This window comes from Amblyomma americanum, chromosome 10 (genome assembly GCF_052857255.1).
Source record: "Amblyomma americanum isolate KBUSLIRL-KWMA chromosome 10, ASM5285725v1, whole genome shotgun sequence".
Taxonomy (NCBI): Eukaryota; Metazoa; Arthropoda; class Arachnida; order Ixodida; family Ixodidae; genus Amblyomma; species Amblyomma americanum.
In genome coordinates this window covers 136,027,002-136,042,960 of record NC_135506.1, presented here as the reverse complement: position 1 = coordinate 136,042,960, position 15,959 = coordinate 136,027,002, and the positions used below count along the sequence as shown (strand labels likewise).

General features: G+C 47.2%; 1 protein-coding gene across 1 annotated transcript in view; it reads left to right on the top strand.

Annotated features, from left to right (window-relative positions):
• Positions 1–396: 396 nt before the first annotated feature.
• The window catches only part of LOC144107158 (mitochondrial tRNA-specific 2-thiouridylase 1), a 129,462-nt gene continuing 113,899 nt past the window's right edge, over positions 397–15,959 (top strand). Inside the window, 2 exon segments of the mRNA XM_077640152.1 lie at positions 397–639; positions 3,349–3,514. Coding sequence (XP_077496278.1) covers positions 552–639; positions 3,349–3,514 — 254 coding nt within the window. The 5' untranslated portion in view covers positions 397–551.

Sequence of the window (15,959 nt, the reverse complement as noted above, 5' to 3'; positions counted from 1 at the left end):
CGTACGTAATATTTCACGTCCCAGACTTCGCATTTAACTATGCACAACACCGCTTTCCAAGTCTGCTTTATTATTAATAATAATAATAATTGGTTTTTGGGGGAAAGGAAATGGCGCAGTATCTGTCTCATATATCGTTGGACACCTGAACCGCGCCGTAAGGGAAGGGATAAAGGAGGGAGTGAAAGAAGAAAGGAAGGAATAGGTGCCGTAGTGGAGGACTCCGGAATAATTTCGACCACCTGGGGATCTTTAACGTGCACTGACATCGCACAGCACACAGGCGCCTTAGCGTTTTTCCTCCATAAAAACGCAGCCGCCGCGTTCGGGTTTTATTGAAAAAACGAAAGTGAGCATATGTGCTGCGACATGCGCCAGCGCATCGCTACGGACATCCTGTTTGTTTACATCGCCATCTTAGCGCACTGCGACCATGTGCTGCATCTATCGGCACGGGTGACCCGGCGTGTTTCAAGCTCGGCGATTTGCATGGTAACGTCCTCACTAGATTATGCTCTTGCGCGAAGGTACGCGCAGTACATGGAAGCAGCATGGTGATCAAGAAACTCGGGAAAGTTGTGTGCGGCATATCTGGTGGCGTGGACAGCAGCGTTGCTGCTTACCTTCTGAAAAAGAAAGGTATGAACTTGGCATCCAGTTTCACGCTGTTGCTTGTCAGCTAGAAAGAGAAACATATTGCTGGAGGTGCGTGAAGCACATTTACAATCGATTTGGAGTTGGGATGGAACCTTTTAATTTTCTTACATATCTTCCTGTGTGCTGTTCGGCGCATACCGCGGTTGCAGCTCACGACTGATATACGCAGGTACTCAGTGCTTTACTCCCCGCAGGCACCAGAATTTTTCAAACAAGTGGCGCTAACAGGCGTGGCTTGGTGTGCATGAATGCCCATTTCAGTTCCCTGACGCTTTCTCCAGTCGCTTTTCTGCTCACGGCCGCGGCTGTTTCCGAACCTGCGGCACTACGCTGTCGGCAGCCGAATGTTTTGTCCACCAGACCGGCATCACGTGCGCCGGTGGCGTTGGACGGGAGAGGCCTGTTGAGCTTCCGTCACGATCTTGTAAGCTAGATAACACCTCCGGTTATCTGCTGCTGTTGTGAATTGAGAACAGTCCCGTGAGTTTACCCAAACGCACCGATATCTGGTAAATGTGGTAAGAAAGTTTCAAATCCGTTGTGCCTGGTAGGCAAGAGATCTGCACTTACACCTCGTGAACAGTGCTTTGATTCTGTCTGGTCGGAATTGGTCCGCTTTGGAAGCGCATCAGCTGCCAGTAGCAGTGGCCTCCGCACCTGCGCAAGTCTTGCGTTGCGATTGAAATTTACAGCTCGAAAATGCGAGATTTCATGTCAGGAGAACGCACGAGTGGCACTCGGGGTGCACGAAATTCGACAGCACGCAGTTTGGCCGGCACGGGCGCTGCACCACTATCTTTGGTACTGCCTCCTGCTTATTTCGTTTCCTTAATTTTTTTTTCCACAAAAGCTTCTGTGGTACCCACCCTTCAACAGTGAACCCCTGCTTTACCCTATCTGTCAGCAAGTCGGTCGGATTGGTGCTACTGCAACACCACCGTGTACATATTACATTGGCGATTCCCATTTGGTGCTACTCCCTTTAGTGTATGGAATTGTTCACACAGTGCTGCTCATCAGATGTCATCATCAGCCTGACTACGCCCACTGCAGAACAGAGGCCTCTCCCAAGTCTCTCCAATTAACCCTGTCCTTTGCTAGCTGGGGCCACCGTATCCCCGCAAACTTCTTAATCTCATCCACCCACGTAACTTTCTGCCGCCCCCTGCTACGTTTGCCTTCTCTTGGAATCCACTCCATTACCCTTAAGGACCAGCGGTTATCTTGCCTTCGCATTACATGCCCTGCCCAAGCCCATTTCTTCCTCTTGATTTCGACTAGGATGTCATTAACCCGCTTGTAAGACATGGCAGCAATTAAATTACTGTAATGAAGTTACAGTAAATCAGTTTTAGGGAGTTTGTAATGTAGTGAATTCTTATCTGGTCTCATAACTTAGTAGTGTAAGGAGCTACGATTCCTGTCTAGTAATTTAGTAATCTAGTGAATTACTTTTTGCTAGTACTTTCACCGGAGTATAATTTATTCCTTTCAAAATTACTTTTATTTAATACACTAATGCTCAGTGCCTACAGAGCAGTGCAAAAAAAAATTTTATATGCAAATGTCGGCACCTTCACAGCATAGCGGGTACCAGCAGTCATATAGTGGTTGATGGACTGACAGTTGCAAAGAAACCGACACAAGCAGACACAGAAATTGCAACAGAAGCTGCGACAAATGTGAAATCTGATGCTATTGCATTCTACCCTTAAGGTGACTTTTTTCCGATTTGTGGAGTCTTCACGGTGTGATGTGAGGTGTATTTTATAATAGAAAGCTTGAACTTGACATCTTCTGGTGGTGTGTGTAGCAAGGAACCACTCTCAGGCAGCTCCAAAGACACACATTTCCATGCCCGGCAGTACTAACCAAAATTCATGCAGAGATATAGTCTGCAGAACGCAAAAGCTGCGGAGAGTATGCGAACTTTAGCCACATCATGTGGGCCTGCAGTAAGAACCCTTTCAGGCAAATAACCACAGAGGAGCAGTGGGAGACTACGCTGCGCAGCTCGGATCTGTGGCAACTACAGTTGCTCACAGAGAGAGCTGACCAGGTACCCGAGATCCAAGAGGTCGAGGCCACCAAGCGAAAGTAGCTCACCTGCGCCAGAAGGGAGCCTTCCTCTTACCCAATTACAGGGCCTTTTACTTTTGAAATTAAACAGCTTTCAATTCAAAAATTACCATTTTTGTGCCTGAAACTGGCGATGGTAATGGGTGCTGTTTAGCAGCCTGCCTGATTGATATCTTCTCCCCGAAAGCACCACTGGTTTGTGGGCTGTGGTGGGCTGTGGTGGAAACTATGAAAACAAGTAGAGTGGCACTTTCCTCAGCTGGGCTGCTGTGGTCATGCAACTGGGTGAACCAAGATGTTGGGGAGACGTCCTGAAGTTCTGCCATTCTTTGCAGTAGCACTAAATGCAGGAGCTTTCGGAAGTCCCCTTTTTCCCTTGGGGCATGATTCAGAAAGTGTGCCCTAAATTTGTATTCAACATCAGCTTAAAACTTGCATAGGGATCATGACGAGTAGAGTTTTGGACAAGATAGAGGAAAACAAGAAGTGCACAACAAAACTTGCAGGCCTTTGTCTTGCCTCAGTAGTGTTCTTCATGGAAAGTGATGAAAGGCCCATGCTGCTGGCCGCTTCAGTTTGTGTGGTGAACCGGATATTGCCAACTGTGTGCAGGGTACGACGTCACTGGTGTCTTCATGCGCAATTGGGACAGCCGAGATGCAGGCGAGCGGTGTGTCCTCGACGCTGACGAGAGTGACGCGCAGTTTGTGTGTGACCACCTGGAAATTCCAATGAGGACAGTTAACTTTGTCAAACCGTACTGGCACAGTGTGTTCAGGTGAGGACTGCTTTTGTTGAACAGTTGTCGATGAGGAGGCAGACACATGACACCACATGGGAGTGTTGCTGGTTTTTGCTCAAGCGGCAATTGAGCACCGTTTCTAGTTAACAGAAATTCTCTGTACTGCGACATGCAGGCGAATGTTAGGAGTGATGCTGACAAACAGTATTCCATCGAATGTGCCGTTTGTGTAGAAAACTTGAAGGGAAGCCTCCGTGCGATGCTGCTCTATACGCCAGTGCATGGCTCTGTAGCACACATTACTACATATGTCATGATTGATGCTGTGTTCAGTGGCTGTGTTTTAAGTGCAATGCTTGTCTTTGTAGATTTCATGTTGAAGTTAATGCAAGTAAGTTCCTTTTCAGACACTAGGTTGAGCAAGCCAAAACATATTTGTCCTCTTGTTGTTACATTGTCTTGAATTTCTCCACAAAGAATAGGCTATTTGTAAACTTCATTTTGTATCACATATCCTCATTTGTCTTCTTGGTCTCCCGTTTTTGTGGTGTATATCTTGGCTCCAATTCTGCCTCACATTTTTATATATTCATAGTCGTCTTGTATGAGCTGAATCTGAAACTTAATTTGTCTTCCATGTGTGTCATATTTTCTTATTGAGTTCCGGATACAGTTATTATGAATGTCTCTTAATGCTTATTCAAACTTATTTATTCTACTGAGTGCATGGATTATATATTGTTTGTGTTAGTACATCACTGCTGCTGTGCCCTGCGGGGTCACGACCCAGTCAGGAGGTCCATACCCTCCTTTAGTGCTGCCTTGTAGGTAATACCTGTGTATTGCCAAATAAACATTAAAGAAAAAAGGGGTTTTAACGCAGCGCTGATTGCGAATGTCCCACCTGTGGGGCAGGTTTTGCTGCATGCACGAGATGGGCCTGTTCTGCAGAGCAGGAGAGTTTTCACGCTAGATTGGTTGGAATATGGAGTGAAAAGGCATACATGGTCTGTAGTAGAGCTCTTCAGTTCAGTTCAGTTCAGTTTATTTCCTTAAAGACCCCAATTCAGGGGTATTACATAAGGGGTGGGGCTACGGATATAACATGAGGTTCTAGTCTAACATCATCTGCGTTATCTCCTGGTGGAATCTTGATGGACAGGTAATGGCGGCGACTTGGTGGGGAAGGCCGTTCCAGTCAGATGCTGCTCGGGCAAAAAACGAGGCCGAGAATGTAGTAGTACGGGAGCGTGGACGGACAACTTGGAGCGGATGACCAGTGCGCTGAGATATGTGCATGCGGCGTACGATGTAGGGTGCTTCGTGCAATGAACCGTTGAAGAATTTGTGAAAAAGGCAGAGGCTAGCAATGCGCCGGCGATGGGAAAGAAGCGACAAGTTAATTTCAGCTTTCAAAGACGATACACTGATGTCGTATGAGTATGCGGAATGAATGAATCTAACAGCGCGATTTTGAACTCTTTCGAGGTTAGCCTTCAGATAGTTTTGATGGGGATCCCAGATGGCTGATGCATATTCAAGTTTAGGCCATATCAGTGACGTATATGCTAGTGATTTCAAGTCTTTTGGTGCATCACGGATGTGGCGTTTGAGGAAACCTAGTTTTTTGTTGGCCGATGAAATGATGTTGACAATGTGCGCATTCCAGGATAGGTTAGTTGATAGTGTGATGCCTAGGTACTTAAATGTTAGCACAGATTCTATTGGTAGGTTGTCTATTGTGTAAGTAGAACGAAAAGGTCTAGGACTTCGGGTGAATGACATGAGCTTGCATTTGTTAGGGTTAAGAGTCATTAACCACTGATCGCACCATTCTTGTACACTGTTAAGGTCAGTCTGAAGAGCGTGTTGGTCTGGGGTGTTAGTTACTGTACGATAAATGACACAGTCGTCAGCAAACAAGCGGATTGAGGAAGATACATGCAAGGGTAAATCGTTAATGTATATTAAGAAAAGAAGGGGACCCAGGACGGATCCTTGTTGAACGCCTGAGGTTACGGGTAGGGGGCTAGACGACTGGCTGTTTATGAGCACAGATTGAGTACGATTAGTAAGAAACTGTTCTAACCATCTTAAGACATGAGGGTGTAAATTTAGGAGGGAAAGTTTTAGCAGCAAGAGTTGGTGGGATACTTTATCGAATGCTTTAGCATAATCTAAAAATACAGCGTCAGTCTGGATGTTACAGTCAAGGTTTGCATGCAGGTCATGTAGAAAAAGTGCCAACTGTGTTTCACATGAAAATCCTTTCCTAAATCCATGTTGTGAATGATGAAAGAAGTTGCTAGTATCTAAGAAGTTCATGATTTGTGAGTATATGACATGTTCCATGATCTTGCACGGCACGCTGGTTAGTGAGATGGGACGATAATTCAAAGGGGAATTTTTATTACCTGATTTGTAGACGGGAACGACCTTTCCCACCTTCCAGTCGTGAGGCAAAATACCTGTAGACAATGACTGCAAAAATATGAGGCACAAAAATTTTGCAGAGGTATGTTTGATATTCTTTAACACTTTCGAGTTGATTTCGTCGATGCCGGCCGATGATGAGAGTTTAATATTTTCAATTTGGGAAACAATACCACCAACAGAGAAGGTTATGGCCGGCATGTTATTTGTTATGTTTCTGGGAAGGGTAGACGCAGAAAGTATGCCGGTATCCTTAGTGAATACAGATGCAAATGCGCGATTGAATACGGCAGCACTGTCAGCATCTGCGATTATTTCATCACATTCGTTAGTGAGAATAACTTCACGGGGCTGTTGCGGGTGCATTATTTTCCAAAATTTTTCTGGGCTGGGACGTAGGATGTTAGGCAAATCATTTCGGAAAAAGGAGTGTTTTGCGTCGCGGGTGGCTGCTAGATAAGCTTTTTCGGCTGCGTAGTATTTATTCCATGCTGAAGTGCTCGGCCTATGCTTGGCTGCGCGGAAAAGTCTTTTTTTCTTATTTTCTATTCGTTTTATGGACCTTGTGAACCATGGTTTGTGGCGATTTTCACGAAAAGTGGTTTTCGGAATGAATTTGTTTGTTAGTTCGTGTACCTTAATTTTAAAGATAAGCCAGTTGTCTTCAGGAGATCTGTTATGAAATGATGCTGCAAAGGATGGAAGAAAGGCAGTTAGTTCACTATCTATGGCCTCATAGTTCCCTTTGTCGTACAGAACAATAGTTTTTTTGTGAGTGACACGTGGTGTTGGAACAAAGGAAAATGTGGCATGGATAACCTTGTGATCACTGATCTCTGGTAGGAAGCAAATAGACGTTAGGCTTTCTGGATGGTTTGTTAGTATCAGATCTAAAACACTGGCGTAGTTTTTTTCTACACGTGTCGGTTCCGTAATGAGTTGCGTAAGGTTAAAATTAAGACACACGTCAAGAAAATAATTTGATTCAGTGTTAGCAGCCGTTTGGGTACACCAATCAACGTTTGGAAAGTTAAAGTCACCGAATAATAGAATATGTGCGTTAGGGTGTGATGTAGCAACGTCACACAGTATTTTATTTAATTTTGTGCAGAAATCAGGATTGCTGTTTGGAGGGCGGTAGCAGACGCCAAGCAATACTGTTTGGGGCGAGGCTCGAATGAGAAGCCAAAGAATTTCCAGATCTGAGGCAAGGCTAATTGGCGTACATGACAACTGTTGGCTTGCTGCTATTAAAACCCCCCCACCTCGTGTTTTCTTACGATCTTTGCGATAAATATCAAAACCGGGAAAGTCTGTCTGAATTTCATGGTCGCTAACATCGTTGGTCAACCAAGTTTCTGTTAGGATAAGCAGGTTGCTATCCGATGATGACATGAGGTTGAATACGGTATCGCGTTTCGGAAGAAAGCTACGAATGTTAGTAAAGATAACGGAAAATGAAAGCTTATGCTGAGGCGTGGGATGAGAACAGTTTCTTACTCTGGTATCACGAGATGATGGCTACGAGATTTCTTTGACTGTTTCTGATGATGCATCGTAGTAATAGCGCTTGGGGCCAATGAAGAGAGTTTTGATGGGAAGGGTGAAAGCTACTTTTTTGGCTTTTGCAAACGCAACAAGGTGTTTGCGAGCAGTTCTAACAGGCCGTGAAAAATCTTCACCGATACTAACATTGGTACCCTTCAACTTGCGTCCATTAGCCAGGATAAGCTTTTTGGTTTTGTGGTATGTGAGCTTTACGATGATTGGACGGTCTGTGCTGTCAGAGTGGCGGCCGATTCGATGAGCGCGTTCGATTTCTTTTGTGTCTAAATTTATGTTTAAAAGGCTACTGCATTGATCAATGATTAGTTGTTCCGATTGCGCCGAGGTTTCAGATGGGGTTGTTTCGTCGGGATCTGTTTTCTAAATCATCAATACGGTTTTCTAATCTGCATATGAGCTGGGTAGTTTGAGCTGTATCACCTTTGACGCTGTGAATTTCTGTTTGCAGAGCCATTAGGTTTTCGTACTGACTTTCTACTTGAGCCATCCTTTGGCTCAGATCAAGTAGTTTCTTATCTGTAGCTATGAGTTGGTGTTTCAAATCTTGCATTTCCGCGATTAGAGTGTCCTGACCGGCATTTAATTTCTGTAGTTCGATTAGTACGGCGGCATTATCATTAGGGCCGGGGTTGGTTTCAATATCCCCCGACAATAACAGCAATGAACGGATCACTGATACGCATTCAGTTATAATGGCAAGACAGATCTGAGGGCTCGGTAGCTGTATCAAAGCGTAATTGCTAGATTTTTTAGAAAAGGATTCCGTTTTACTAACCTGCATGGCGAAAACCATAGGGTTAGCTGGCAGTGTTGTGGCACAGCCACCGAGCCCACAGAGTGTTGCTGAAGGTCGCTGTTCTTTTATATGCTGCTGGTGGATTGCTGTTCCTGTCGCTTGGGCCGCCCAACGTCGGTCGAGTTCCCAGGCATCCACGGATGTTGCTTGAGCACGTGTTGCAGCGGCGATGACAGTCACGAAGTCGGTGTCCAATCTGCTTTTTTTCCACTCCGGCGCATGCCTCGACGGCACACTCCAGTGCGAAGTCAGCAGAGCAGGCAACACGCAGGTGAATGCGGCGATGAGCACCTGCATGGCGAAAACCATAGGGTTAGCTGGCAGTGTTGTGGCACAGCACCGAGCCCACCTATGGAGACCATACCAGTTGGGAAGGAAGGAATAAACATTTATTAAAGGGGAAGAAGAAGGCAGTTGAAGCAAAGTAGATGGGGTCTTGAGTCCAACACCCCAGTTGCTGGGGCCAACACCATAGAGATGGCAAAGAGCACCTCCTGTTCTTCCAGAGCGCCGAGGGTTAGCCGCGCCTACCACTACTCTAAGGCTGCATTGGGCGGCTTTAGGCGGTATGGTTTATGGATGTATGTCCATGTGATATGAAGGGGTAGGGGTAGGGGTAGTGCCACCTCATGGGCATTCATATATGGGTGGAGGCAGTGTGGACGTGGGAGGTTGGGGAAAGTAAGAGTCTGAATTTGGTGGAGCATGTAGTCATATTGGGAGGAAAGCTGTTTGTGAGGAGGGGCTAGATGCATTGATTAAATCATAAGGTCTCATGGCGTATAGAGTAGTGGGTTGAAACGAGGTACATGATTTGGTTTATGGGGGTTTAGTGCCCCAAAGCGACTCAGGCTATGAGGGACGCCATAGTGAAGGTCTCCGGAAATTTCAATCGCACAGTACACGGGCTCTGGAATTTCGCCGCCATCGAAATTCATGTCTGGCTCCCACTCAGTTGGTGTAACCACTACCTAGTGTGTCAGCCTTGACGTTGCTGTCTAGGCTTGCGTGTCCAGGGGCCCAGGTGGTGACGATCTCGATGGAGAGTGGCTCCCAAAATACGGAGGGGAAGTTTGGGAACTCGGCTGTTGCTGAAGGCCTGCGAGTCGATGATAATGTGAGAGCAGCGCATTTGTTGTGAGTGCGATGGCAGTAGTCTTTGCCGCAGTTAGACTTGTCTTGTAGTCGTCTCCTGGCTCTCACCCACCGTGTTCACCTCGGAGGGGCAATGCTCTGTTGAGCTGCTGCTCGACTATGGTGTTCTTTGCCCTCACCCGCTGTGCTCGTGACAGGGTCCAGCGGTCTGTTGGGCTGTGCCTGCTAGCACCTTGGAGGCAAGCTGGGACTCGCAGATTTACTTTGTTTATTGCATCTTGATCGTCGGTCCCATTTTCCCCACCAGAAAAAATAACATCCCAAAACTAAGGACATCAATCGCACACATGCCCACGTCCAGGGGTGGAGCGCTATGCTATAGTGTTCTAGAAGGGGGCAGTGGGGTCAGGGAGAGCCCACGGGTGCGGCATCTCACGTTGACAGCGTAAGATGGCGCCACCAGAGCACGGGCTGTAAAAAACCCGTGACATACCCGTGAAACGTGCTGCATTCGCAGCACCGAGAAAGCTGTGTGCATCTGGTGTAACACTGAAAATCGGACGTCTGCAGCTCTTATGTTCTTAAAACCTACCTCTCAAGGCAAAGAGCCCAGAAAAGATGGAAAGGTGGACATGCCACAAAGTTGTGCAAAGATAAAGCCGATCCGACGAGTGCAGAGACAGCACCGCCGTACGACGATCCGGTTGCATTTCTAAACGCAGAGCTCACAAACGGCAGAATTAAAATTGTGGATGAGCAAATCGCATAATTTTCCATCAAAATTTTGTATGCATGTCCAGACGCAATCACATTCACTGTTAAAGTTAGCTATACAATTGCGGCACGCGTACTTACGCATCCTGAACAGAGAGATCCCGAATCGACGAGGCTTTATTTTCCAAAGTACACATTCACTGAAATCTAGAGAGATAATTCCTGCTACGGTGATGCCATTAGTAGGCGGCCACAGTGGTTCCTGCAATGAGCGAAATTCCATAATACACCTGCAAAAAAAAGAAAGTAGGGGAACTAATGGCAGCAAACAAGTTTATTGGTACAATAAACAGGCAGCCACCTCCTTCTCAAGGCACTGCTATGAGAGAGGCACTATGAACAACGGCTTATCTTCGTGTGCAATTTCTTTTTCCGCCGTTCCTGTCGCAATTGGTGCAACGATTTTACATAAAAGTGCAGCCTTGTCAGCACATAGAACTTCGTCAACTCTGTTGTGAGTGCATCTGCGTGCTGGCTGCAACCTAAGGCATAACCAAAATTTGCCTTCACAAGCAGCATTACATTCATTATGCAGTCACTGCAGAGTTTCTCACGACTGAAGAAAACGGTGAATATATCCTCTAACTTCTTCACTGCCCGGAAAAGTTCTTGCGAAGGATACAACAACCCTCCCTTGTCACATATCACTGTGAACTCAGAATTTCTACATTCCTTATTGGAGCTTTCCAATAGAAAGGCTTTGCAGTGCGTGCAGTCATAACGTTTCAGAAACTTTCGGGCAACATACCCTGCCATATAATGTATAAGCCGGTCGTTGCTCTTCTGCTCTACATACTCTGTGCTCAGCAGGGATACTCTGAAGCATGCGCTCGGCTGAAGCTAGGTTGTCTTTCTCGATGAGCTGGTCGATTGCAGCAACCCTGTCTTCTTGAGCAGGAGCATCGCATGCACCCATGAGAGAACTTTTTTCTCCACTACCTCCATTAAGGTCAGCATTGCCTGAACGCACTGTCTTTGCAAGATTGTAAAACGAGAAGCAGTTGACGACAATTAGAAACTGTGTCGGTGTTGGGTGGTCGTTGGACCCACACAATTGCCTGATTATGCCAAGTGAATTTTTCAGTGTATCCTGGCTCAATCTGGATGTCATGATGTACTTAAATCCCTGGCTGGCAAGGTAATCCAACAGTGATAATGTGCTGGATATTGTCACCCTAAGGCCATCTGTAGTTGAATCACTTAAGAATTCACCAACTCCTTTAGCATGGCTTTGCAGAGAAAAAATAAATTCAAGAAAGTCTTTCAGTGTCTATGTCTTCCTAGGCAGGGACATAAAGCTTCCGCTGCAGAGCAGGACGTCATCGTCTTGATGAGTCAGTTGATGGTCCTGAAAGAGTACAGTGATGTAATTTTTTCCCGATAAAGGCTACCACAACACAGTTCTCGCATTTTATAATGGGGCCCCTTGATACAGTCAATATACATGCACATTGTCAGCAGGTATATGAGAAGGCAAACCAGGTACTTGCAAGAGAATGCAAGGTACAACTACATGCAATGTTCTTTGGTTGATCAGTCATGCATAATAAAAGCAACATTATTTTTAGTGGGTTGCTTACCGAAAGAATGATAGCATAGCGTCAATGCTGCCCCATGAAGCCTCCAATCTATCTTTGTAAAACTGGAGCCCATTCAAAACACGATCACCGAAGAGTTGAGAAGCGAAATTCACTCGCATCTTTTCGAAACCGTTTGGTTGCAAATGAACGGGCGTAAGGCCAGGCATCGCTTTTAAAGTGATGTTTGCTGCAGACCAGCTTGAAAGCTTGCCTTAAAAGCTGGATAGAAACCTTGAGCAAAATCCAAACAATATAAAATATATACATTTATCTTTTTATTTCAGCAAGGTGCTCTGATAGTTTAATTTCGTCGGCCAAAAGACCGCCATGTCTGTTCATGCTGCTAATATGCTTTGTTTTCTGCTTAAGTTGGTTTAGCACTTTGTGGCTGAACCGAAATCCACTCTTGAAGAGCCTCAGGTAGCATTTCAGTGTTTCGGGAGAGAAATTATATTGTGTTTGCGAAGGTGCTCATATAGTTTGGCACTCTTCATTTTCATTAGAATACAATCCAAAATCCACTCCTTGTAATAGACGTTCCCTTTAGCATTTAGCCTTTTTGCTGCAGAGAAACAGTGCATAACACATTGTCGTTGCTTGGGAGGTAGAGTTCCAATCTGTGCTCGAAGCACTTCTTCGGGCTTTGAGGCGTTCTCCTGCTGCATTTTCTTGAGCTGGTCTTTGAGGGCAGCAGAGCGAGGCGACAGTCTTTTGATTTTATTCCTTGCTGCACGCAGCTCCTGAGCTGTATTTAGGACATTCTTCTTAAGTGATCGCTTCGACCTTGACTGTCGTGTTAGTAGTGCCTTCCTCAGGTATCGACAGGAGATGCATGCTTGCCCTGGGAACAGTGAATGGGGCACTGTTAACACGATCTGTTCTGACAGACAGAAGCAGTATCAGACATTAAAAACTATGGTGCAAAAATTATTTTCATAACAGATTTAATTACAATCAGGCAGCAGTGAAACATACCTTTGGATGGTTCTTTCCCGGCACAGCGCTTACTGATGTACATGCCCTCTCGGGCTTTCGCTTGTAGTTCGAGGCCCTTAGCTAGGTCCGACCTTGACATGCTGCTAGTTGGCAAGGTCCCTTTGCAGATCACATATGCGTCAACACTTCGGAGAATGTTCTCTGCTTCTGCACAAGAGGTGACGTGCCCTTCCTCAACAATGCGGCCACAAAGGTACACTGTATATGCGACGCCCAGCGTCCTCTTGTCTCCATCCTGGGAGAACGTCACCACCCTTTCGAACGTAATTTCTTCGTTGCCATGCATTCTTAATTTGCAGTACAGGATGCCTGTGTAATCGGGAGCACGGTGACAACTCCAGTAGACGGACGGAACACTCAAAGTGAGCAGATATCCAGCCATACATGCTTCCGATGTCGTCGCAGCCGCTTCGCCAGCATCTGTTTCCGCACCAGAACAGTCTTATTGCTCATCAACGCACACTTCAGATCTTTTGCCCTCGGAAGATATGACGTCCGTGCTGTTGCACTTCCTGGGTGGTCTTGGCTGAGTCGGTTTTTTCGACAAGTAACGTAGGGCACTTGGCAGCAGCGTCGGCATCGGGCAGCAGCTCCGGCTTTCCGCATGCAATACGAACTTCTTTACCATTTATAAGGTGCAGATAGTCACGTAGAATACATGATGGTTCGAAGTGAAGTTCGCAAACTGCACAGGTTTCGTCGAGCTTCTTGTCCTCGCGATGCAAGTTGTGCTTCCAAATTCGGCGTCTTTCCTCATCTTTCGGCACAGTAAACAACGACCGCTGCTTTCCTTTAGTCCACTTGTAGCCGGTTTGACACCCGGGAGCAAAGCAGTGTCATTGCCGTTGACGGTTCGGCATTCATACTTTTCACGATTGAAGAAGGCAGCCAGCGAAACAAACTAAAATGATACGCTGAAAAAAACGGAGAACAGCCAAAGCCGCAAACCATGCGTGAACAAGCGTGTGAGAGGCAGCACATGGGCACCACCAACAGCCTGCCCATGCGACTACAGCGCCGCCGCTAACATCTGGGTCCAGTCCGCACTCGCCGCCTCGTCACAATGCATGGGGCGCGCCGGCTGCTGAACCCACTACCCCGTTCTAGAACACTATAGCTATGCCCCCCTCTTCTGTTTTCTCCTCGCCCTTGGAGCGGGCCACTAATATCTATTCCACCCACTCTGCTACCGCCTGTTACCGCCAAGTCGCATGCTGGTCCGACTGCAGAAAACCAGTGTGAAAAGTCTCTCCCGACGAGGAGAGGCCCACAGAATGAGTTGGGCTTCTGGTTTTCACGGGGTCGCTCAAGGTTGTGAGTTCATCGATGGGAGCTGGTGTGTTGAGGAGCGCAACACCTCTCTGCCAAGTGTGCTGCATAACTCTTTCGAATGCAAACACACTACCAACAAGCGCTCAACGCGATGAGGTCGGCATCAAGCACAATACCCCCGCGGTCCCCGCGGACACACGTCATGTCAAAGCCTCGCTAAAACCCGCGGGTTGGCAACCACAAGCCCTGACCATGCACAGGTGCTAGTGAATTTGGAATCCCTCCTTTTTGTCCCATCTACATTTGGACCTGCAGGTAATGAGCCTAGCGATTTAGCTTCGCACCATGCAGTACCGCTGCCAGCGCACACTGAGTACCGCTTTAGTCTTTCTTCAGCCGCGCCCGGTTGAGACGTGGTCTGACTACTGCCGTCTGGTCATCACAAAAGCCAAAACCCCTGTGTCCTTCACGAGCCCCTACGCGTCCCGACTGCGCGCGGTAGTGTGGGGACGGTCGGATGGCTTTGCTGGCCAATGATCTGAGAGCTGAAGAGCACTGGATATCCATTGTGGCGTTGATCCGGAGGCTTTGTCGCCTTACTCCTTATATGCTCCCGAAAAGCATGTCTCCAAAATGAGTGCCTTGGTTTTCTAGTATGCTGTGCGCGGTGAGTTCGCTTTGATTGTTGTACACGAATTCGTTTGCACTTCCAACGCTGCATATGTCCCTACTGAAAGCTGACCTTCCAAGTTCTCTGTTGTCATTTTGCTTTTGAACCTGCTGTATGCTGCCGCCTCCGTGAGGTGCAAGCCTCTTGCTCCCGAAGAACATGCTTGAGCTTGGGTCTTTCTGCTGCTACTGCCTGAGGCACCCGCGGGTGTCGCCTGAACCGAATCAGCACTCTTGCGCTTGCAATACACTCGGCGGGAGTGATTCCTTCTGGGTTTTGTGCTAACTTCTTCAGTGCCGTTGCAAGCTGCCCTTAGCACTACTGAATCTAAAATCTGCAGTGGGATTTCATTACTCTCAGCCAGCACAGCGATCGCTTTGCTCCTCTCGGGGCCTACCATGTGTGTCACCGGCTCAGAGCCAGTTTTCCGTGCCTTTTCAACAGCACCGCTAGAAACCTCTTTTTCGGATTCTATATCAACCCATTTGTTGCCCTCACAGACTCATCATCTATGACCGATGACTCCATTATTGCGCCTGTTTGGTGCCTGTTCTCCAGTGTTCTGTATCGGTCCTGTTCTGCGGAACTGAGCTGCTGAGGCTTTTCGCACTCTGTGTTCCTGACCAGATGTCAAAATGACTCATAAACAAGCTGCACCTTGAGGAACTGGTGCTGCGATGTATAGCTCAGTCAAGAATCGTTTTCTAAGGGCGGATCTTTGAACGCACAACCCCATGAGTCTGCAACAAGCCGTCATTTGTTTGGATCACGCTGCCTTTTTGAGTGATCCTCGTGCGCTCCTGAGTCACTTGCCTGAGCCATCGCCTTGCCCTCGAGAAACTGTTTGTGGTCGCCCGGTGTGGTCAGAACGTTTACACCTGTGGCTAGCTGGTCGGTTAGCACACACAGCACTCCCCGTTCCAACGGGTTAACCGGTACTGGGGGCACCTCCACAGCTGCCTCTAGTGGCACGTAAGCCAGCTCGGCGACTACTTGCTCACAAATGTGCCTGTCAGCTTTAGTGTTGACCCTGCCTTTTCCTTTCTCGAACAAAGTGACTTGCAAAGGACCGTCACATCGGCCCCTGGGTCGACCAACACGCTTAGCTCCCGACCTGCGCTCTCTATCGTGACAGACCGTTTGTTGTTTGCCTCGGTGGCCTTTCGTCGTCGCCTATTAGCTCATGCTGCGCTGTCCTTGCTCCACACCACCCTCACACCACTTGCCTCTCGCTACTGCGACCGCTCCCTCCTTCTGCTGAGCTTTGACAGAGTTTTAATTAACCCATTTCTTATGTAA